Here is a 22,383-nt window from a genome sequence, read left to right on the forward strand (position 1 = left end):
GCCAGGCTGAACTCTGCCTTCCCTCCTCTCAGGCCTGCCTAGCTGGGGGAGAACGAGCTGCATCTTTCTCAGTCTTAATTCACTGAATGCCCACTCTAGATCTGTTACCCTGGCACCTTTCCTTTCCACTGCCAGGGTCAGCTAGCAGGTGGGATGTCATCTCTGTGCCGAGCTGAGCTGGAGTCAGAGGCAGCACCCAGCTGCTCACTGCTATTCCTGCAAAGCAACCTCCCCCCAACCTTAGCTCTTGCCCTGTGCTACCGACTGTTGTAGATGATGAGAGCCAACAGACACTGGGGCTTCCTGCTGGCCACACCTTCCTCTGGAGGAGGCACCTCCAAGGTTTCCTTCTCTGGGTGATCACAAATGTTTATTTTTCCTGCACCCTCCTTGCCCTGCTAGACTCAGAGGGAGCTGAGGTGTATGAGTGGAGCCTTTTGGATGGTCTCACCAGTGCCACCCTTCTTCAGCCACTGAGGTACCAAGGGTCAGGGTGCACAGCTTCAGAAAGAAATTTCCTACATCAAGATGTTTTTAAATGGTGTATATTTTATATTAAATTTTTTGGGATGTATGTAAAAATATTTGATTTCTATGAAAACTTGTAAATTGTATAAAAAAAAAACCCAAAACCAAACCAAACCCAGCCCCACACACATCCAGTGTATGAATGGCAATAAAGGATTGTCTTGGATAACACACCCAGTGAGAGTGGGAAGGAGTTTGCATCCAGAAAAGGAGGTAAAAACACCTATGGCTGCTTACATCATAGAGTCTGAGTTACCTGTCTCACCTGTTGTAGGGACACAGCCCACCAGCTTGACGCTCCTGGGACCTGATCCCGGCGCTTTTCCTCCTCTTCCTGCTCAGCTTTGAGCAGAGCTGTCCAGCTCCACGTGCCACTTCCTACAGAACAGTTTGGGAGCCTCAGTGTCTCCCAGATCCCAGGCACTGTGCACGTGGTGACTCCCAGGCGCTGCTTTGGTCGTGGCTGGTGGCATGGTTGGAAGCTCTCTGGATGAAAGATCCAGGGCAAGCTGGGACGAGCACTGTGGAAAAGCAGCACAGCAAGATGAGACCTGGGCTTCTTGTCCTGAGCAAAGCAGGACCTGGTGTCACTCTGGCCACACTCCCTTCACCCAGGAGCATGGGGGAGTGCTTTGCCATGCAGGCTGGGGGTCACTGAGGCTTCAGACCAGCCCAGAGCTGAGCACTGAAAGGTTGTGATGGTCCCCAGTGCCTTCACCACACGTTACTGCCATGGTGGCAAGACTCAGACTGAACCTGAACCTCACGAGGCGAGAGCAGGACTCTGAGCAGGTGGGATTAGCTGAGGAAACCCCCATCTTCAACGCTCAAAGGGCTGGATAAAGCTGATTCTTGAACTCCAACCAGAGTAGGAGACAAGCTTGTGCGATGCAACACGAAGGACACAACTAAGCAAAGCTATCAAAAGGGTAAAATATGCCCCACTGTTTAATAGAATTTAGTCTTAATTGATGTTAGTGGAAAACAAAGCACATGATTAACACAAACAGAGCAGATGGTTTAAAATCTGTTGTCAGTCTGGTGATTACATGGGCTATTTTTTCCCCTCACTGTCTTGCTGCACGAAGCAGGTGCAGCTGGGGTCAGTTAGTCCCAGTTGCAGTGTACATAACTTACACACCATACAGTAGCTTCAAAATAGAGATCTAGAGCTTAAAAAATAGGCATTCTTCTGCAAAATCAAATGTTTAATTCCCTTATTGACAACGAGAGCAGCGTGGTGCTGCCCTCAGGTGGCTCAGACAGCGACAGCTCCACCCCAGTGTCCTCTTATCCCTGACCCTAGAGTACAAGACTTGGAAGTTCTGGTTAGTAAATATATATAATAAATCACATTTAAAATATATACATTGGCTTTAAAAAAAACAAAACAAAACAAAAGAAACCCAAACACATTTACAGTTTATCAACAATGGAAAAAAAAATAACTGGGCTTGTCCCAGGTCAACTTGTTGAGAGTAAAAATCAGTTTTAAAAGGTTTCTGCAAACCTTTTGATAAAGTGCCACTGGTTGTAGCTATTTAAAAAACAAATGGGGTCCATGACGTGGCACTTGCCTGTCAGACACGGTCATTTAAATACACTCAATGTGATGTATAAATCAGAGCAACCCACGAGCCAGGAGAGAGCTGTCTTAACTGCCTCAAACTGACCTCAAGTCCCAGCCAACGATAGGATGATTTCTTTTTGTTCCAGGCTTTTCCACCTTTGCTTTTCAGCCTAGAAGCCAGGCTGGCACCTCCCACCTGCCCAGGAGCAGAGACCCTTGGCAATGTCCAGGCAGGCTCTGCTGGCAGAGGCTGCTCCCCTTTCCCTACAAGGAGACGAGGGGGCTGCACACAGTCCGGCTCAGTCGCAAGCTCCCAGAAGCACTGGGAAGCAACTGCCTCTTTGGCCATCATCTCCCTTTCCAGCCTGGTTTGTGTTGGTGACATTTTTAAAGAAGGGGGAAGGATATGTAGATTTTTTTCCCCCCTTTTGTTTGGAATTTTTGTAGCAAATGGCACTTCAGTACAAATCTTCGGTTCCCTTCTGGTGCTCCGATGCTTTCATTTGCTTGGCATGCTGAGCTCAAGCCAAGTTCGGGGCTCTTGGACATATTTAGACATGCACTACTAAACAGATCCTGCTAGAGAAATCTGTCTTGGAGCTATGCAGCCGCTCCTACCGCTTGGCTGCGATGAGCTGTCGCTGCCGTTTCTCCTGCTGCAGCCATGGGGCTGTGACCGCATCCAGCCTGCGTGTGCAGGAGCTGCCGCCGAGCTGCGTTCACGTGGGGTCACCTCTCCTGATGGGTTTCGGTGCTGCAAGGAAGCGTCTCGCAGAGTCCTCAGTGCTGCTCCTCTTCACCACACTCACCACTGAGTTTGCACCAGCAGCTCCCCGTGGGGACGCGGTGTGGGGAAAAGGGACTGTTTTCTTCCCAAAAAAAAGGGATGGGAGAGGGGAAAAAAAGCACTGACCCCAGTGCTGCTTCACCCTGGGCACAGTGTCGGCAGAGGGCAGCCTGTCAGCAGCACAACCCAGGCAGGCTGGCACAAGCCTTTGGTGCCACCGTCACCATCCCCATCGCAGGTGGATCTCTACATCCAGAGGGTCGTGGCGAAGTATCCGCTGCTCGCAGGCTGTGCCAGCCTCATCTCGAGGGGTCTGGGGTCCCACCAGAGGGATTTCGATCCGCTTGGATTACACGCTGCCTGATGCTGACGCGTTTGGAAAAGCAACAAATAAAGCAGAAAGGTTCCTCGTTGCTGCACAAGCTGCCAAATTGCACCAAGCCCAGTCTTCTTTTAGCCACTGTCAGGCCGTGCCGGGGCTGGGATCTGCTCAGTAAATAGCCAGCTCGGTGGCGGCTGCCTGGGGAGGTCTCTCCTCTGACACATTGTTGGCAAGGGATAAATAATAAGAGGCAGGACTCGGCAGTGCAGCGAGGAAAGAGAAAGGTCCCTTGTGGAGGCTCCTCGGCTCTGTGCAAGGGAGCGAGGGCTTCTCGGTGGCCTCCTGCATCACACATGCAGCCCCTCTGGCCTCTCCTCCCGCTGCCTGTCTGGTGGGAAATGCCTGACCCCCTCGGAAAGCAGCCCGCGGCCGTGCTGGCACGTGTGATAGGGAGCCAGGGCGAGCACGGAGGGGTGGCTGTGTTCCCAGCCACAGTGCTAAGTGTGGGAGGGAAGCGGCTGGAGAGACCTGGAGGCACCGCACAGTGCCGGATCCACTCTCTCCCTGTCACGAGGGGCACTGGCGGAGCAGCTGGAGGTGGGAAGGGGAAGGAGGGGGCAAGCCTCAGTCCAGCATCGCGTCCAGCTGGTCGGCCAAGTCATCGAACATGTTGCTGATGTCTTCCAGGATGTTCTTGGCCGAGTGCACGGCCCCGGGTGGGCTGGGGAGGAAAAGGAGAGGTGGTCAAAGCACCGCCTGAAGGCTTGAGGTGCTGAGGGCGTAGGGCTGGCCAGGCTGGACCCCACCATCCTGGTGGCAGCCAGAGCTCAGCAAGCGGCTGGACACGAGTGTGTGTGACCCAGTGTGGTGCCAACGTGCCCATACACAGCCCTTCACTTGCCCTTGATTCCCAACTCCACCTCCCGGGCCCCAGCGCCTCCCTCGCCCCCAGTGCCAGCTCACCTCTCCGCCTCCTCTGACACCATCTTCTTGGCCGCCTGCAGCGTGGCAACCAGGGTGGAGTTGGTCTGCTCCAGCCGCTGCTGGGCCAGGGCGGCCCCCGGGGCAGCTGCCAAAGGCTTTGCCAACACCTTGCCGCCCGCCTCCAGCGTCAGCGAGCCGGGACCGGCCAGGGACCCGATCACATCTGGCACTGCCTCAGTGGCTGCCCAGGGAGCGACAGTGTGGCGGGAGGGCTGCAGGACCTGCTGGTAGATGGTCTTGGGCCCGGAGAAGACCAGTTTGGTGGATGCCACTGATGTGTGCTTGGCAGGGATGTCTGCAAAGAAAAGAGACTTGTGGCATGTGATGGCACATAACTTCTGCTGCCTCCCAACCCAGGAGGGAGCCACAGGCTCTGCCTCAGAGACACCGCCACAAACCCACATACCTGGAGCAGGAGTCCTCACCACAGCGGTGTTGAGCAGCTCCGTGGGGCTGGGGGCTTTGGTGGGACTCGGTGCCTTCTTGATCCCCTTCTCTAGTGACAAGATGCTTTTCTCTATCTCAGCAATCCTGAATTCCACGCTGTCATCATCAAAGGTGTCCCCAGCCAGACCAGTCCGTGGCGCCGGTGCCGGCATGGCAGGACCAGTGATGCTCACTGCTTGGGCCTGGGCATACTGGGGTGCAGGGCTGGCCCCCGCCTCAGCCTGCCCCGCCATGCTGAATGCCTTCAGCACAGCCTGCAGCGGCTCCCGCTCCCTGAAGCGGGGCCGACGCTTCACTGTGTCTGACTCAGTGAGGTTGAACTCCAGCACAGGTGGCTCCTTGGTGGCAGCGGGCACCACTGGCTCCTTCCCAGTGGAACAGGGGGGCTTCACCGGCTGTGAACCAGCCTCTGTGTCCAGCACGGCCACATCAGCCTTGGGGTGCCCGGCGGGCTTCGGCCGCTGTTTGATGGTTAAGTTGCCTTCTTCTGCAAAGGGGATGCACTCGCTGGAGCTGTTCTGGGAGGACGAGGAGGAGACCTCTGGCTTGGCCTCCTCCTCTGTGTCTGAGCAGACATCCTCCCGCCCGCTCTGTGGAGCCACCTCCGTCATGGGAGCGCTGGGCTCACTGAATGTCCGCCTCCGAGGCTTGCTGTTCTCAAAGGGATCCCTGCTAGTGTCAGAAAGAGTGGTGCTGCTGGTCTCACTGCCACTGCAGGACTCGTTGCCCACATCAGCCCTGGGGAGACAGTCCTGAGCCACCTGTAGTGGTTTTGGGGCCAGGAGAGGCTTGGGCGGACTCGCTCCCGGCGTCCCCTCCAGCGCAGCTGCCAGGCTCTTCACTGTCCTGCCATGGCCAGCATCACCGGGGCTGGCACTCGTGTCAGCTGCATCCTGGGGGGCTACGGGCTGCCGCTCAGGTTCGGGGGGTTGCTCGCTCTCTGCCTCGGCAGCGAGGGCACTGGAGACGGAGCTGAGGCGCTTGGGAGGTGGCGGTGGAGGGCCCTTGCGCTTGGCCCGGATGGCGAAGGACTGGCTGCGGGTCACCTTGGCATCTGGCTGCAGAGAGGCCCGTGGCATCTGGCTACGGCCCGGCCGCCGCGTCAGGGTGGCATAGGAGCCCAGGGTGCTGGTGGGTGCCCCCTCCTCCTCCTCATGCTCCCCGTCTGACAGCGCGTAGCGGTTCAGGCTGTGCGAACGCTTCTTGTACTTGAAGCCTTCGCCCCCGTTGTGCTGCTCCCCGGGCTGCCAGGTGCCTGGGGCCACCCCAGCCGTGGACAGCGTGGCAGGCGGCTCCACGGGGCCACACTGGCTGTGCAGGTAGGAGAAGGCTTTTTGGGCTGATGCCTGCAGGCTGGACTTCTGTCCAGAGGAGATGGAGCTGGGGCTCTTGGGCTGCTCCGCTCCCAGGAGGGAAGGGACCGTAGGGGATTTCAAGGAGACATGTGGGTACATGAAGACATAGGGGGCCGTTGCTTTGTTGGGGGTCTGGGGAGGAGTACAGGGGGTGACTGCTGGTGTCCCAGCACCTTTCTGCACCACCGGCCGGGCGTACTGATCCGTGCCTTCAGGCAGGTTCCTCTCCTTGAGAGGGCTGCCCCCGCCTCCGTTGGCATAGCCGTTCAGCCCCTCGGGGGACACAAGCTTCCCGTAGGGCTCAGGACTGGGCCGTCCCGGCAGGCTGGCCGGGCTCTCCTTGCTGCGGGGCAGCGCACAGGACTGCCCGCTGCTGCTGCTGCTCTCCCCACTGACCAGGCTCTCCTGCGAGGGGCTGGAGAGGTGCCGGGACAGCACGTTGTCCTGCGAGTGCCCCGAGCCCCGGGACCGCACACCGATGCTCTCCTGGCTCCGCGACATCCCCTGGCTGCTCTTGATGCCCAGTGTCTCATGGCAGCTGTTGGACATGGCTGTCTGGAGCTCATAGCTGAGCTCGCTGTCCTGAAAAGTCATCATTTTGGGGGTGTGTGGGGACTGGCACTCCCCGTTCTCCAGCGACTCGATGGTGACGATGTCCAGGGCACCGGGGACTTTGCGTCTTGCCAGCGTCGCTTCTGCTTGGTTGAGGCTTTTGCGGAGGTCTCTGAGCTTCTTCACGGCCAACATGATCTTCTTCTGGTGGCCTGCAGGAAGGTAGCAACAGGAAAGGGGCATTAGGTTGGCTCCAGCCTTTATCTCCAGGCCAAGAATAGTCACGGTCATGTCGCCCAACGGGGCAAAGGCCCCTGGGTTATCCAAACCCTGCCTATGGGAGGAGATAAACTACGGCTGATGTCCACCTGGCTCAGCCTGGCTCCAGCCTGCCAAGGGGAATCCTTAGGGACAGCCTTGGACTGCCCTTTCCAGGGGCTCGAGACCTGCCTGCATGTCCCAGCCAGAGGGAGAATGGGGCATAGGGACCCGGGTGGGAAACTTGGCTGCCCTGGACCACACCAGCACAGTGGCAGGGACTCACCCAGCTTGTTGATGCCGATCTCTTGCAGATCCTCCCACGTCAGGTCTGTCACAATGGTGATGGAGTCGTAGCCGTTGTTCACCAGCTTTTTGTGGTACTGGGGCAGTCCGATGGCACTGAGCCAGTCCATCAGGTCAGCCTGCAAAGAGCACAGAGGCGGTGCTGTGAGCATCGAGGAGCACCTTCATCCATTCCCTTCCTGCTCCTGGACAGGAGACTGCACCTTTGGGGTCACACTGACTGCATGAAGGCGGGTTGTTGCAGCATGGGTTTACTTACAGACCACACTCCTGTCCTGTCCTGGGGTAAAGACAGCTCTGAGAAAAGCTCTGGATCAAAGCCCTGCTGCTAGGACTCACCGGGATGTAGTTGGGCAGCCATTCAGCGATGCTGAGCTGCCCAATCTCAGTGGAGATCTTCTTCCTGTGGCCTGGCTTGGTCACGCCGATGGCTGTCAGATCCTAACACAAGCAGAGCAGGGCTGTGGTCAGCTGTGGCATGGGGAGCACAGGGCAGAGGGTACCACTGCTGGCAGTGCAGGGGGGTGCTGGCCAGGGTGGGGAGGACCTGCCTTACCTCTGGGGTCATGCGGCTGATGGTGGGGACGTCGTAGCCAGCATTGAGGAAGTTGGCAGTGTATGACTCCAGCTGGAATTCACTCAGCCAGTTGTAAATGGCTTCTGCATCCTGAGGAGAGGATGGAGCAAAGAGCAGCTCGTAACAGCAGCTGCGGGGGCTGGAAGGACTTGGCTGCTCCAGGCAGGATGACAGGATCTCCTTGGGCAAGGCCCACCTGTCCCCAGTGTCCTCAAGACCCAGTGCCCTGGTCCCCCAGTGCAGCGAGAGCTGTGCTGAGAGCCCCAAGTGTGACCCTCTCACCCAAAGCACCAGGTCCCCAGCCAGCCCAGTTACCTTCCCCTCGAGGAGCTGCTCAGGCCGCAAGAACTGCTGGGAGAAGACCCTGTCCCCAGTGGGGCAGCTGCCCGGGGTCTGGTGGCCCTGTGGTCCTGGCAGAGAGGAGAGAACTGTCACAGGGGCACTTGAGCTGTTTCCAAGACCCCGTGGTGTGGGGACGTCCCTCACCTGCCATGGACGTCAACTGCCCATTGCGTGGCTCCGTTCCCAAAAGGTGCTGCTGGAGGTCGTCACCGGCAGAAGGCAGCGGCTGGGGGAGAGGAGGAGTCAGCAGAGGAGGGACCTCCCTCCCTGTCCCCCCAGGTGGGTGCCAGGGTCTGCCTCACACACCCAGGAGCACCTCCCGACAGAGTCCCAGCAGTGAATAGATCTTTGCTGGAGGATGCTCAGCTCTGGCAGCTCCTCCTTAGCTAGGAGGTGCCGGGGCTGACCAGGAAGGTGCTGGGGCTCCCTTGCCAGCCTGAACCACCCAGGGGAAGCAGCACGGGGGGAGCGGGGGCTGCTGCCTACCCTGGCGTTCTCGATGAGGATGCTGGTGCTCTGCCCGTTGGTGCCCTCGGTGCTCTGTCCGCTGCCAGCACTGCGGATGCTGCCGATGCTGCCCTCGCTGCCCACGCTGTTCCTGTCTCCTGCTGCTTGGGACAGGCAGGGAGGCTGTCAGCTGTGCCCTGGGATCGGGGCTGACACAGGGCACAGAGGTCCCTGGTAGGGGTCCTCGTGCCAACACAGAAATGCCAGTAAAAACCAGTCTCCCACTAGATCCCTCCAGCCACAGATGATGCATCAGTCCCTCCTGCCTCCCAGCATGCATGGCACACACAGGGTGACCCGGGCTGGCAAGGGACACACAGAGGGGACACGGGGACTCGCCTGTCCAGGACACGGGAAGCGAAGGGGCTGCTCTATGGGTCCCTTAATCTCCCTGTGCCTACTCCCTCTTGTCTGGCTGTTTCCCTGCCAGGAGGTGGAAGGAGCCTCCTGCCATGCCCCCTGCGTGGGCAGGGCTGGGGCCAGGGGAAGGTCCCCAGCCCCTCTCCCTCCCCAGCCGCACCCTGACCTGAGTTGTCAGGGCCAGGGCCCGTCCGGGTCAGGGTGAGGTGGCCATAGGCCGCCGGGACGCTCGGGGCTGCCAGGTGAGGACACTCGTCGGGGAGGTGCTGCAGCCCACTGTGGGGGGCTGGGAGGGTCCCGGGGGGACCCTGGAGCTGGAGCGCGGGCGCCACGCGGGGGACAACCATGCCTGCATTCAAAGACAAAACACGCGTGGTCAGAGCTCATGCAGGAGAGGGGGGGTGGGGGTGTGGTATCTGAGCCTCAACCCACAAATTACCACCCCACTGATGGCACAACCCCCCCATATCCACCCGAGTCCTTCTCCTCCCCTCCAGCTAGCCTGTGCTGCAGGGACCTGTCCTACCCAAGGTGCCCGGAAGGCCGGGGTGGTTTCACACAGGGGACTGTCCCTGGCATGCCCAGCACGGCCACTGACCTGTTCGCTTGCTGATGACTTCGGCGATGGAGGGAGGGAAGTACCCGACTCGATCAGTGCCCTTCTGAGCATCGTGGATGTGTCCCTTCCATCGCCCATCTGGATGCTGCTCCAGGACCTGCCCCAGGGACGAGAGGGACAGGGTTGGCACCTGGGGCCATGGCAGGGCAGGGGATGGGGAGCAGGGAGCAGCCTCACCGTGATGACATCTCCTGCCCGGATGTTGAGAGCAGTCGGGTCGTGGAGGTTCCAGAAATCCTTCAAAGCTCGGACCTTCAGGATTCCTGACGCCTCTGAAGACAAGGGACAGAGGGAGGAAAGAAGGTACCAGAGCGTAGGGAGGAAAGGCCATTCAGGGAAGGCAGAGGGAGAAAACAAGAGCAAGGAGAGGGGAGAAGAAAACATTAATAACAGAGGAAGGACTTGATCCCTGGACATTGCCCGTGCAGAGGACAGGGACACGTATGATAGGCCTGGGTCGCAGATGCTCACAGCCAGGCTGGTTTAGGCTGTTTGGGAGGAGCACTGGGAGCCCCAGGCAGGTCCCAGGGGGAAGAAGCCCCTCTCAGTGCCAGGCAGCTCTTGGCTGTGTGCTGGCCCCACCTCACCTCTCAGCAGCTGCTTGATGTCTTTGCTGGCGTGCGAGGTGGTGAACTGGTTCACGATGTCCAGTGCTGTCTGGTTGTAGGTGTTCCTGATGTTCACGTCGACACCACCCTGCCCGGGAGGGGACACGATCAGGCCCAGATCCCACACCTGTCACCCGACCCACCACAGATGGAAGGACTGAGGGGAAAGGGGTGATATCTGACCCCCAGGAACCTGTCCCCCCACACAGCCCTGTCCCACTGCACTCACCTCCAGCAGCAACCGCACCACCTCCGTTTTGCCGTAGAGCGCAGCCTCGTGCAGGGCTGTGCCCGTCTTCGTCTGCTTGTTGATCTCGATCCCAGCCTTCAGCAGCTGCCTGGTAGGACAGAAGGACAGCCATGGAGGAGGACAGAAGGAGGACACGGACTTCAGGGCCAGGCAATCGGCTGCTTTGCGATGGGAAGGGGACACAACCCCTTGCACCACTGAGGCTTTGGGGATGAGGAACCAAAGCCTGCAGCAGGGAGGAGGGGCTGGGAGGAAGCAGGACTGAAGCCACAACAGGTTATTTTGGGCTGGGGTGGTGTCCCTGGCTGGGAAGGTGTTACCTGATGATCTCCTTGTGCCCGTTCTTGGCTGCCAGGTGCAGCGGGGTGGTGTAGTTGGGATCGGTCGCATCCTTGGACTGTCCCTCCAGGAGGGCGACGCACAGATGGCTGTTCAGCAGCAGCTGGGCCACCTGTACAGGGCACAGGGTGAGCAGTGGGGTCAGGGCTGGCCCTCTGCTCTCCACTCCACCCCACTGCCCAACTCCATCCCCAGCCCCACGGCTTGGCTAGAGCCAGCTGGTCCTTGGCGGGGGCCACTCTGTCGCGAGGGGCTGTAAAAGGTCATGACAGCCAGAAATAGTCTTCCCGTAATCGGGCTTTTCAGACCAAGCCCTAAAAAGCTCCAGTCTCTCCAAGCCCAGAGCGACTCTCAGCATCTCAGGGCTGCCCAGAGGCACAGAGGAGTTATTTTTACTGCCCTGTTAATAGCTGCAGACATTAGAGATACTCCAAAAATGGAAATATGCCCCCAGTCCCCTCCCTGGTGTGGCATGGGATGGTCTGGCTGGCCACACTCCAGCCCAGCCCTGCAGTGCTGTGCTGGCTGGGCTGGGGTCTCTGGGGCATGGGGTGGCCCTGTCCCCACGAGCCATGCCAGGGGCCTCGAGTAGCCAAATGGGGCGGGGTGCTCAGAGCTTGCAGGGATTAGCCAGCTCAGCCTGTCCGTGCTTAAAAGGGAGCAGAGCTGGGGTGGCTGGGGGGAAAGCTGCGGGGAACCAGCAAGATCAGGACCAAACCTGCAGCTCCCAGGGTCAGGATCTGGCCTTGCCCCACGGTGGGAGGAGGCAGGCGCTGCCTGCCCGGCTCCATGGCTCATGGTGGAGGGACAGTGGTTGCAGCTGGGCCCAGGGCTTTGGCTCCCAGAGGAGCCCCAAAGCCACCCCCAGAGAAGCGCCTGGCCCAGGCCAGAGCTCCACAGTGCTCACCTTCAGCCGCCCGAACTCACAGGCCAAGTCCAGGGGGGTTTTCTTCGCCTTGTTGATGAGGCAGGGGTTGGACTGGTGCTGGAGCAGCATCTCTGACTGCAAGGGAGCAAACACGGTCCAGGGGCTCAGCATCAGCCCACACCCACACCACCCTTCCCCGGGCACAACAGGGGTCGCCCCCAGCCGTGCATCCCCAGAGAGACCCGGGGCGGGTGTGTGGGTGTCTCTGGCCTCTCACTTACCACCTCGTAGTGGCCATACTGTGCCGAGAGGTGCAGCGGGATCTGTCCGTCCAGCGAGGCCATGTTGACAGAGGCAGCAGCCCGCAGCAGCACCCGCACCGGCTCCACACGCCCCTGCCAGGCTGCGTAGTGCAGGGGCCGCATCCCTGCGGGGGAACGGGGCTCAGCAGGACTGGATGTGGCCCCCAGCCTCACTCCAAGGCTTGAGCCAGCTGCTGGAGCACAGGGCTGTGGCGGGAAGCCACCCCTTACCATTGCTGTCCTTGATGTCGACAGTGGCCTGTGCCTCCAGCAGCAGTGAGATGAGGTCCAGGCTGCCGCCCAGGGCTGCGTGATGCAGCGCCGAGAACCTGTGACATAAACCAGGGCTCAGCCTGGCACCGGGCCCTGCCGTGCTGCCCCTACAGCCCACGCCTGCACAGGGACACGGGCTGAGGGCCAGGACAATCATGGGCTGTTTGTGGCTACATCCCTCCTAATTCCCCCTCTCCCAGTGCCTCAGTTTCCCCATAGGAAAGCAAGAGATTAATCCTTCCATGCTGCCCATGCCCCAGGGCTTGGCGAGGGATGCAGGGATGTGAGACTCCAGTGAGAGGGTTCCCTCAGCCCCCTGCCTGTGTGAACAGGTGGGATGGGGGGATGCAGCTCCCGCCGGCGCGGTGCAGCCAGGCAGCCCAAAGCTGCGCTGCTCACAGCACCCGGCTAACGCACCGGCCCTGCGGCTACTCCTGGCCCCTCCACCAGCCGCCCCCTCCCCATGGCAGCAGGGATGCCGGGAGCCCACGGCACACTGTGGGAGGCTGCCGGCGATGAAAGAGCCCTGTGTCTCGGGGCTGTGAAAGGGGCCTGTCTGCCCGGCGCTCCCCCCGTGCTGTCACGTGAAGGGCCACGGCCAAGCGAGGGGTCCCCGCGCTGCCGGGGATTAGCCCGTGTGCTGCTCCAAGGGGCACAGGGGCCTCCAGACGGCGCCGGCCCGGGGCTCCATGGGCTCAGCAGCATCCAAGCCCTGTGCCAGGAACATAGGGTGGCCAACACAGCTCTCCTCCTGACCTGCGGTCCCAGGGCATCCCAAAATCCCTGCACAGGGTCTGTGGGCATCACAGAAGGGACACTAACCCTCCTTCAATGAAGCCACCATGCCACTGAGTCCACACCAAAACCTCTGCCTTGAAGCGAGAATGCAGAGGTGGTACTGAATCCCCCTCAAACCAGCCCTGTGGGATCCCTGTGGGGCCAGCTCTGACACAGAGGTGGCTGCATCATCCCCAAGGCGCGAGCAAGGCGATGCCTCACCCAGGTCACTACCAGCAGCACGGCTCTCCCAGGGGGGTGCACGTTCCTGTCCCCATGCACAGGTCTCACCTCCCCATGTCCCCTTTTCACAGAATCATAGGGGTAGGAAGGGACCTCCAGAGATCATCAGGTCCAACCCCCCTGCCAAAGCAGCTCCCTAGGACAGCACCCCAGCAAAACCCAACACATCACCCATGCTGTCAATACCCTGAACGCTGCATGGTGATTGGACCCTTTACCCTCATTCCCCTCAGCAGCCCTCCTGGAGCTGCCCGAGCACAAGCCCTGTGCCTTATCAGAAGCACATCATTGCTTCTATTATTACATTTTTTCTCTATTAAAGCTCCATCTGCATAGTATTATTTTAAGACAGAGCCATCCTGCACATTTTCAACCCCCCGCTGGCCTGTGAGGACTCATCATGGACACCTCCTCCTACAGAGCCCTCAAAAAGAAAACATGTAGAAATTAGGCACAACAACAATACATAAAACAATGCTAATAACTCACGGGTCAGAGTTAATTCAATAAGAATAACATGCTTATTTATTTTATGGCCCTTTGTGGTTTCTTTAACGCTCAGCACCCAGTTTATTCAGTACTTGGATTTTGGAAGTGATGAGCTACACAAATATGCTGCGGTCACTTGGCAACCTCGTCTTTTCTTTCTCTAACTCCCCCCCCAAATGAAGAGGTTTTGCTTCTGGGATATGAAACACAAACACATACAGGCACTGTGGCTGGCCGGGCACCCTGCTATGCTTTGACCAGTATGTGGGACATGGGGTGCTGGACAGACCTGCTGCGCTCCCTCTTCACCCCCAGCCCACAGAGGGGATGCAGAAGAGCTTTACGAAGGGTTTTACAGGATGGGTTGAGCACAGCCTCTCAGCTCAGATCCCAGCTGGTGTCAGCTCTGCCTCTGCAGGGCTCACCCTGGTGTCAGGATGCTGCGGCATTCCCTAGGGCTCAGCTCCCACCCTCAAAGCTTTATGATACACAGAGCTGCAGAACCAAGGGGATACAGGGGAGAGCAAGCCCTCCCACACTGGTGACAGAAGCACCCTGCCCGGGGAGCACTCACCCGTCCGCATCCTGGTAGTTCACGTTCAGGCGCTTGGCAGATCCCAGGAGCTCTGCAGAGAGGAGACAGAGATCAGGGCAGGAGGCAGAGCCTGCACCACCTCACGCAACCCCAGAGCCCCACAGGAACCCATCCCACAGCCACACCGACCTCCCAGCGCGCAGAACAGTGCTTGGCCCATCCCGGGAGCCTCTCCTCTCCTCTTCTCTCCTCTCACTCCACGTTCACCTCCACGAACCCTCACTGGACTGACCCAGGTACAGCTCAGACCCTTTCCCCCCTCTGTGCCTCCTGCCCCATCTCTGCCTGCCCCCGGGACGGGCCAGATCCTGCAGCTCCTGGCACCCCGGCTCCTTCAGCACTTCCCTCCCCTTTATAGGCAGCAACACCCCAGAACTGCTGAGTGGGGCCATTTCACCCCCCACTCGCTCCCTGCGTCCACCGCCGTGGCCTGGCCCACAGACCACATGGTTGGCATTTTTATGGCTGGGGCAGAGGCTGAAGTCTCTGGCTGTGAATGTGAGGATTGTGACACCTCGGATACCCTGTCCCCTCATCAGTCCCTCCCTCCCCTTTGGGGACCACTGAGAGGCAGAGGATGCTCACCCCACCCTCAGCACAGCCTCATGCACACCCCTGGCTCCCCGCTCCTTCCCGCAATTAATTCCAATGAATTCCTTCCTCCTACACAGAGAGGACGTTTTATTCTCCACGGAGGGGCTGAGAGTGGATTAACATCTCTGGAATTCATCCTCCAAGTCAAAAGGGAAAGAAAGGGGAAGGTATGCGGGGGGCAAGAAATGCCGCCGCTCCTCCTCTGCCTTTCCAGGCAGCCCCATCGCTGAGCTGGGGAGGATTAAACGCTTTGAAAAGTTCCTGTGCTGTTTCCTATGGAAAAAAACCCAGTCTGAGAGCCAGGATCTACACCCAGGGCAAAGTGGGTACTCAAACCCCACTGAAACATGGTGGGGTCCTGGGGAAGGAGCCCCCTCACTCACAGACAGGCAGATCTCCAGGGCTCCAATCCCCCCCCTCCTTCTCCCCCTCCTCCTTCTACCTCCCCTCCTCCTGCTGCCTTCTCCTTCCCTCCTCTCTGAGGTCTCTGCCCACCTCGGGTGGCAGATCCCATACAAAGCTGCTCTGACCGAAAGGAGAGCTGAAGAGGGGCCCAGCTCATTCCACATGCAAACGCATAATTAAAGGAAACCAAGAAATGGTGTGTTCATTACTGCAATTTACAGTGTTTTGTAAACAGACTAATTAATGCAAAATGGGCTTGGAGTGGCTGCTGGTGAAGGACTCGTGACTCCAGCTGAGGAGATCAGGACAGGATCACCCTAATTACCTCTTCCAGGGACTGTTGGTCTTCACAGCAGCAGCAGCCAGCAGCTCTGCCAACCTGAAAGCCCTTCCCAAAGGAACTGGCTCCCAAAGCCACGCTCAGCAGATGTCCATTGAGCACATGCACATCCAAAAGAGGCAGAAACATCCCACAGCTCTGAGGGGCTGGTCCAGGACTTGAGCAATGCCTGCCATTCGAAGAGGCAGAGCTCATCCCAAAATCCCACCCTGGACTCCCTTATACAAGGGGACTGGGCTGGCCAGTGGGATCCAGTAAGCAGGGCTGGGATGCAATGGGTGTCCCAGGACACGGTGGGTGTCCCTGCCCATTCCTCAGCCCCAGGAGGCAGCTGTCAGCATCTGCACAGCAAAGTGCCTGTGTCTCTGCTCCTCTCCCAAGCAACATTCCTCCAATTAGTTCCCTGCTCCGGCAGCCCAGGGGTCAGGATGCAGGGCAGGACCACATGGACACAGCGTGGGCAGCTGGGAAAGCAGCAGGTCCCAAAAAACAGCACTGGGAGCAGCATCCCCTTTGGGCTCTTCCTGAACGTGGAAGCTGTAGTGCTCACACCCACCTCAGGCAGGAGGGGAATAGAGCTGGTGCCTGGTTTGTAGCTGAGTAAATCAGGGCTTGGAGAGCTGGGGGGCTGCAGCCAGGCTGGAAGGCAAAGCGTGGGTAGGACAGGGGCCAGGCCCCTGGCACTGCAGGCACACAGGCATGAGCAAAGAGATGAGCAGAGAGATGGAGGTGAAAATGGAGCACAGCCAGGCAGCTGGGACCCCTGTGCCAGCGCCGTCCAGCTGCACACCTCTGCACCATACAGCACGCAGGGCCAGCACAGCCACCCCACAGGCAGCCCTGCCTCAGCAGCCAGCCAGCACCAGGACAGGGTAGAGGAGCGGGGCAGCACGAGGGCTGCCAGGGGGGTGCTACCAGCCCCTGTTATGCTCTGGAGGACGCAGATGGTGGGACACTTCCCTGCCTCCTTCTTCCTCGTTCCATCCACATGCTCCTATTGAACAGTTCTCCCATTTTTTTCCCCGTTTCTTCAGCCCCTCCTCTCCATGACAGTAACCCAGCAGCTCCAGGCTCCCCAGCCTTCCCCACACAGGCATTCTGAGGCTCAGCAGAGGCTGTGCTGAGCCATTCCCAACCCCACTGCCCTCCCAGACAACTGGTTTGGAGGTGCAGCTCCATCCAGGAGATTGCAGAGCCAAGCTGGGAAGGGTCCACGGGGTCAGGGCTGGTCCAGCCACATACTGCCATGGGGTGGGCAGACCCTTCCTAGTCACATCAGAACCTCCTTGGGATTCGCATCAGGGCAGGAGCACCAATGGGTCTAATCCACGCCTTCCACTCCCTGCCAGGAGCACACTCGCATCCCAGGAAGGTGAACCCAGAAAAACACGGACATACACTGCAATGCAAAAAGCCCTGAGGAGCGGATTTCCAGGGGAAAACCCAGCTTAGCACACCCCTCAAGGGTTAACTCAGGCCGTGGGTGCCCCCACTCCCCAACATGACCCCTTGAGGGGCTCCCACCGAGCCCCCATCCTGCTTCTGCTCCCCCCTCCAGCGCGTTTGCTGGCGCCTGCCCGGGCAGGACGAGGCTCAGCAGGCAGGGCCGGGGCTGAGCGAGGCCTCGAGGGAGCCAGCGAGCTTCTGTGCGGCGTCTGGCTGCCAAGCGGCAGGCGGGAAGCACCTCTGGAGAGCGCCGGCAAATTGCTTGCAAATGTAGGCCCCGCGTGCTCCGCCGGCTGCCGGCCGCGGCCCAGGCAGCGTGGCCGCCCGCGCACCAGACGAGGTCGAGACCCTCACCCACGGCACACTCCAGATCCAGCCCCAACCCGGGGAGATAAAGGGCTGGCCCTCAGCCTTTTGCTGGCAGGGGGAGCCAGGATGGCACAGCACAACCAGCTCCCCGGACCAAGCAGCCCCCTTCCAGTGTGCTGTGCCCCGTGCCTCAGTTTCCCCATGGAGCTGGGCTGTACCCCCACAGGGAGCTTGGCCCAGCCTGGCCTCCCTGTCATGGGGGTGCAGGGGGCTCCGGGGGAGCAGCCAGTCGGGGCGGGTGACTCACCTGTGTGCTGGCAGCTGGCCCGGCACAAACCTGTATTTACCCGCCGGGGTGCTTGCCCAGCACTGGCTGTGCCGGCTGCGTGGAGCCAGGCATGCCCTGGCCCAGCCTCAGCCTCCACGCCAGCACCCTGCGTCACCCCGTGCCCTTCACCAGAGACCTCATCCCCACAGGGACACTCTTGGGCTCTGCTTCCTGGGCTGGGAAGTGGATACGATCCCTCCGGAGCACTGAACCACTCACTGGGAAGGAGCAATATGCTCACCTGGGTTTGGAAATGCCCACATACACTGTGTCCCCCCCCCAGCACCCCTTGGAAACTCCTGCCCTGGCTTACACACTGAGCAAGGCTCCACAAAGCAATGCTTTTAATGGGACCCCCCCCAATTTTATCCAGCCAACCTTTGTGTGGGACAGAGATCTATAACTCACCTCCTTGCTACAGCCACCTTGAAAAAGTACACCTTTCTGCTCGTCCTGTGTCACCAACCTCATCCCTTCCTCTTGCCCAGGAAAATCCCATCCCCACACTGCTGGCTGCAAGCATCCCCACACCACAAGACTCCCTGTGTGGCAGGTCTGAGCATCCCTTTACCATGCAATCCCCAGCGTCCCTGTGCTGCTGGCCCTGGCATCCTGCACACAGGGATGCTGTCTGGGCACCCCAGGAACACCATCCTGCTGCCTGGGGCGGTGGGAAAAGGAGCATGTGCTGTGGATGCCCCAAATACATACATTTCCCTCTTGGGAAAATAAAATCCACCTGGGGACCGTCACCACTAAGCCAATAAACCAGCTGGAGGAGCTCATCAGCTGTGATCCACAGAGCACCAGCCTCTGATGGTGTTGGCAGCCTCCCGGAGGTGGAGGTGGCAGGAGGTGGCAGCTTCACCCGACCTGCCCTGCCCAGGCTCAGCCTGTGCCGATGGCCCGAGCTGGCTCTGCCTTGGCACACAGCAGGATCATGCTGGGGCTCAGGAGAAGCTTGATGTCTCATCCAAAATCAAGAGAAGAAGAGGTCATGTCCATCCCTCTTCTGCAGGAATCAGGGAATTCCCTGTCACCTCTGCCCACAGGCACGTCCACCATGGCCACCCACACCCTGCTTCTCCTGGCACAGCCCTCCTGGCAAACCGGCTGCTTTAGTTTCCCAATAGGTTTGGAAGAGATTCACCCACTTCGATAGGGAAGCAGCTCGGCCACGGGGACCTTAAGAAACTCAACCCAAGTTGCCCAACGAGCTTGAGACACCGGCTGGGTGAGAGCCAAGGGCTCCCAACCCCGACTGCCTGCCATGGCCACCAGCCTGCACCCCAAATGCTGAGCCCTGTGCTGTGCCTGGCTCCGTGGGCAAGCAGGGACCCCCTCTATTCCCCTGTGGTTATGGTGGGTGAATTGGGCTGCTGGGGTGCTGCTGCCTGGGATACCCAGCTGAATACCCATCCTGCACCCAAACGCCACGGGTGCCCCAATGCCACGGGTGCTTTCCTGCCCACAAAGAGCCTGTGTCGGGGTTTGAGGCTTCGCAGCACCCCTGCGAACGGGCTCCCCAGCAACGCTGACAAACAGGTCCTCTGCCAAACCAGGCACCACGGGGTGGGTCCGACTGGGGCAAAGCCACTGGGTTAACTGGCAGGGATGGGGAGGCTGCAATTGGGGAGGGAGATTCCCATCACACAGGGTAAATGGCAGCAATGGGAAAGAGCGACATGGAAGGGAACCCCTTATCTTTCCATGCACCAGCGTCTGGCAACTCCTTGAGAATAATTAGTGTCTTCATCCCTTGAGAAGCTTCCCAAGCCCAGGTGTGAGACGAGCCAGACCTGGCCAGAGCCCTGCCTGCTTTGACGCTGCTGTCGCACAGAGCCCTGATGCTGGCTTTGGCACCCTGGCTCCAACTGCAATAAACCCACGGGGTGCAGCAACCTGCAGCGAGCTGGGAGCCTAACTTGGGGGGCTCCTTGCAGCATCCCTACCCTGCCAGCATCCCCATGCCAAAAAACATACTCCTTGTCTTTAACCTCAACAGCTTCCACCTTGGTTTGAGCTCCAAACCTTAGGGCTCACACAGAGCCAAGGTGTCCCTGCCACCAAGTTGTTTCTGCTGATGCCACATCTCTGTCTCTTCTGGCAGCTCTGCCTCCCTCCTCATCTGTGCTTTCTCCTTCTCTTAAGTTCTCTCAGCCTGCAATGTGTCCAGACATGATGGTGGGCAACAGTGAAGGTGAGGTGAAGGTGCAGTCTGGGAGTCTGAGGCCCAAAGCACCTGCCTTCCTCCCTCGGCTGGCTTGGGGACACACACCAAACGAAGGGAGTGGGGTGTAGGGACATGGCATCTGGACCATGGAGTCACCTGAGAGCCTCTTTCCTTCTCTGGGCAAGGAGGGAGCCTTTATCCCAGGGAAAACTCCACAACTAAGTGTTTTAAGAGGATGGCAGCAGGAGGCAGCAGGGATAGCATCCCGACACAGCACAGACATCGACCACTCGCCCCTTAACCAGCCACCCCAGGACCCCCAGCCAGACACCCAACTTCCCCCCTCACCGCTTCCCCCCCCGCCAAGCAAAGCAGGAAAAAACAGGCAGCTTGTTCAAAGCTAAGGCTCCCAGAACAATGGAAGGAAAAGCAGAGTCGGAAACCCTGTCCCTATCCGCACAGCTGGGAAGAAGGTGCAGCTCTTGCCTCTCACCCCTGAGGTTTGGTGGCGGCAATGGGGATGGAGGGGGGGACATGCCAAGGGCGGGAAATGGCATTGCAGGAGTCCTTTGGGGCTGGGTTCACCCCCTGCAAAAGCCAAACGCATGCTCCCGCTCCGAGCTTCATGCCCCCAGAAGGATCCCAGCTGCATGGCGAGATGAGCAGTGCTTGCTCCCCTTCCCCACAATAATCTGGGGGGTGGCACTGGCTGCCTACCCCCAAAGCGATGCACCCCTGCCCGACTCTCACGGCAAGGGGGAGCGGTGACACCCTTTCCACACGGAGCTGAAACTGCAGCCCCCAGCCCCAGCCAGGATGGAAACAGCTGGGAAAGGCTTCGGGTGGGGGAAGCCGGGCGGCTCCTTCAGAGATACAAGGGCTCCTTTCCCAGCTGGCCGGGGAAACGCGTTACCGGGAGGTGAAGTCACCGTCCCTGCTGGGACCTGGCTATTCCGCTCTCCAGGATATGAACTCAGAGGAGCTGTATTTGCCCAGGGAAGAGGTGGAGCCTTTTCCATTTCCCCCATCCTTCCGAAAGGACAGGACGCCTCCTGAGCAGGAAGAGATGGGGCGATAGCAGCAGGGGCCGGCGGCCAAGCGCGAGCTCTGCCTGTGCCCGTGGTGCATCACCGGGCACACCGTGGGGCCAAGAGTCACCCATGGGCTCAGGACATGGGCACCAGCAGAGCATCTGCTCCAGTATTAACAACACACCTTGGCTCCTGTTCAACCGGTTCCATACTGGTTCCAACTGGTTGCCCTGGGGAACCGGAGAAGGGGCTGTGGGTCTCCAGTGCCCCCCAGACACTTGGGGCTGCACCTCTGGACACCCTCAAGGCTCTCATTAACATGATACCAAGCCAACAGTGCATCTGTGGAGGATGCTCAACAGCTCAACGAGGACTGAAATAACACAAAAGGGACTTAGGGAGATTAGAACAAACCCAGGCAGACTCAACCTGGAAAAACTGCAGCATCTGGGGAAAAATAATCTGACCAGCAGACTGTCAATGAGAGGAAGAAAGAGGGGAAGCAGGATGCGGGGGGACAGTGAGAGCAGCCTGAGTGTGGGCACGGAGAGAGCTACTGGTGAGGCAAACAACCTCAGCAGCCTTGCATGGGGGATGCTGGTTGCTGGGGCACCACCTTCCACCGTGTGTCCAGGGCTCTGAACATGGTAGGGGGTCATGGGGGATACGAGGCTTGTGGGGAGGCGAGAGGCAGGAGCCGGCAGCCGAAGGGCTTGCCTCGCACGGGAAGATTAGGGCAGGTCAGTAAGTCTGGATTTGCTGAGCAACAGTTAATTAGGGAGGGCGGGCAGGGACGCAGCAACCCACCTACACCTGGAGGGTTTTGACGCTCGAGAGGAGCACGTAGCTATTTATTTCATGGCTCTAACAATGAGCCCCAGATAAAAATTAGAGCAGACAAGAGCAGCCAGCAAAACCCTAAGATCTCAAGGGAGTGAAATGAGGATCCAGTCCTCTGCTGTAGCTTGGATGGTTGCGACAACTCGTGGGGCAGTGGGGTAAGGCTGAGGTTGGAGTATGGACTCGCCACAGCCTGTGGCACTGTCCTCATCACTGCCAGCCCGGTACCTGCACATGGCAGCTGGCACCTGGGAGCTGCTCCGGCCGGTGAAGCCAGTACTCAAAGCACACAGTGAAGTGGCAGCTGGAAATACTGCGACATCCTCTCCCTTTGGCCCCAGGAAAGCTGCCGTGTGCCTGGAGCCGGCGCTGCCAGGGCGGACAGAGCGGCTGTCCCCACCCTGGATGCTCTAATCTAGGCAAGGCACACACAGGATGGGAGGGGAGGCACCGGGAGGTGAAGCCGTGTGCTCGAGGTCACCCAGAAAGTCGACAGTTCAAGTGCCGTCACTCCTTCCCCAGGCCCCAGGAGCCAAATTTTCCCCAAAAGCCCCCCCCCCCAGCATCCCACGGGCAATCAGCAGCCGAGGGCTGACCTCACGCTGCTGCTGGCGGCTGTGCAGCCGGGCTCTGGAGTCACACGCGGTTAAAAATACCTT

At 59.4% G+C, this 22,383-nt stretch overlaps 1 protein-coding gene across 1 annotated transcript in view; it reads right to left on the reverse strand.

The window, feature by feature from the left end:
* Positions 1-1,447: 1,447 nt before the first annotated feature.
* Positions 1,448-22,383, reverse strand: part of CASKIN2 (CASK interacting protein 2) — a gene marked incomplete at its 5' end in the record, with an annotated part of 30,699 nt that continues 9,763 nt past the window's right edge. Inside the window, 19 exons of the mRNA XM_084273570.1 lie at positions 1,448-3,928; positions 4,171-4,486; positions 4,598-6,757; positions 7,090-7,228; positions 7,449-7,550; positions 7,666-7,776; positions 8,002-8,096; positions 8,173-8,254; positions 8,515-8,636; positions 9,062-9,244; positions 9,494-9,611; positions 9,692-9,786; positions 10,102-10,210; positions 10,352-10,460; positions 10,693-10,823; positions 11,619-11,714; positions 11,861-12,006; positions 12,113-12,210; positions 14,238-14,289. Of these exons, the coding sequence (XP_084129696.1) occupies positions 3,832-3,928; positions 4,171-4,486; positions 4,598-6,757; positions 7,090-7,228; positions 7,449-7,550; positions 7,666-7,776; positions 8,002-8,096; positions 8,173-8,254; positions 8,515-8,636; positions 9,062-9,244; positions 9,494-9,611; positions 9,692-9,786; positions 10,102-10,210; positions 10,352-10,460; positions 10,693-10,823; positions 11,619-11,714; positions 11,861-12,006; positions 12,113-12,210; positions 14,238-14,289 (4,361 nt within the window). The 3' untranslated portion in view covers positions 1,448-3,831. The remainder of the gene's footprint in view (positions 3,929-4,170; positions 4,487-4,597; positions 6,758-7,089; positions 7,229-7,448; positions 7,551-7,665; positions 7,777-8,001; positions 8,097-8,172; positions 8,255-8,514; positions 8,637-9,061; positions 9,245-9,493; positions 9,612-9,691; positions 9,787-10,101; positions 10,211-10,351; positions 10,461-10,692; positions 10,824-11,618; positions 11,715-11,860; positions 12,007-12,112; positions 12,211-14,237; positions 14,290-22,383) is intronic.

Source organism: Gallinula chloropus (assembly GCF_964237585.1).
Source record: "Gallinula chloropus genome assembly, chromosome: 20".
Classification (NCBI taxonomy): Eukaryota; Metazoa; Chordata; class Aves; order Gruiformes; family Rallidae; genus Gallinula; species Gallinula chloropus.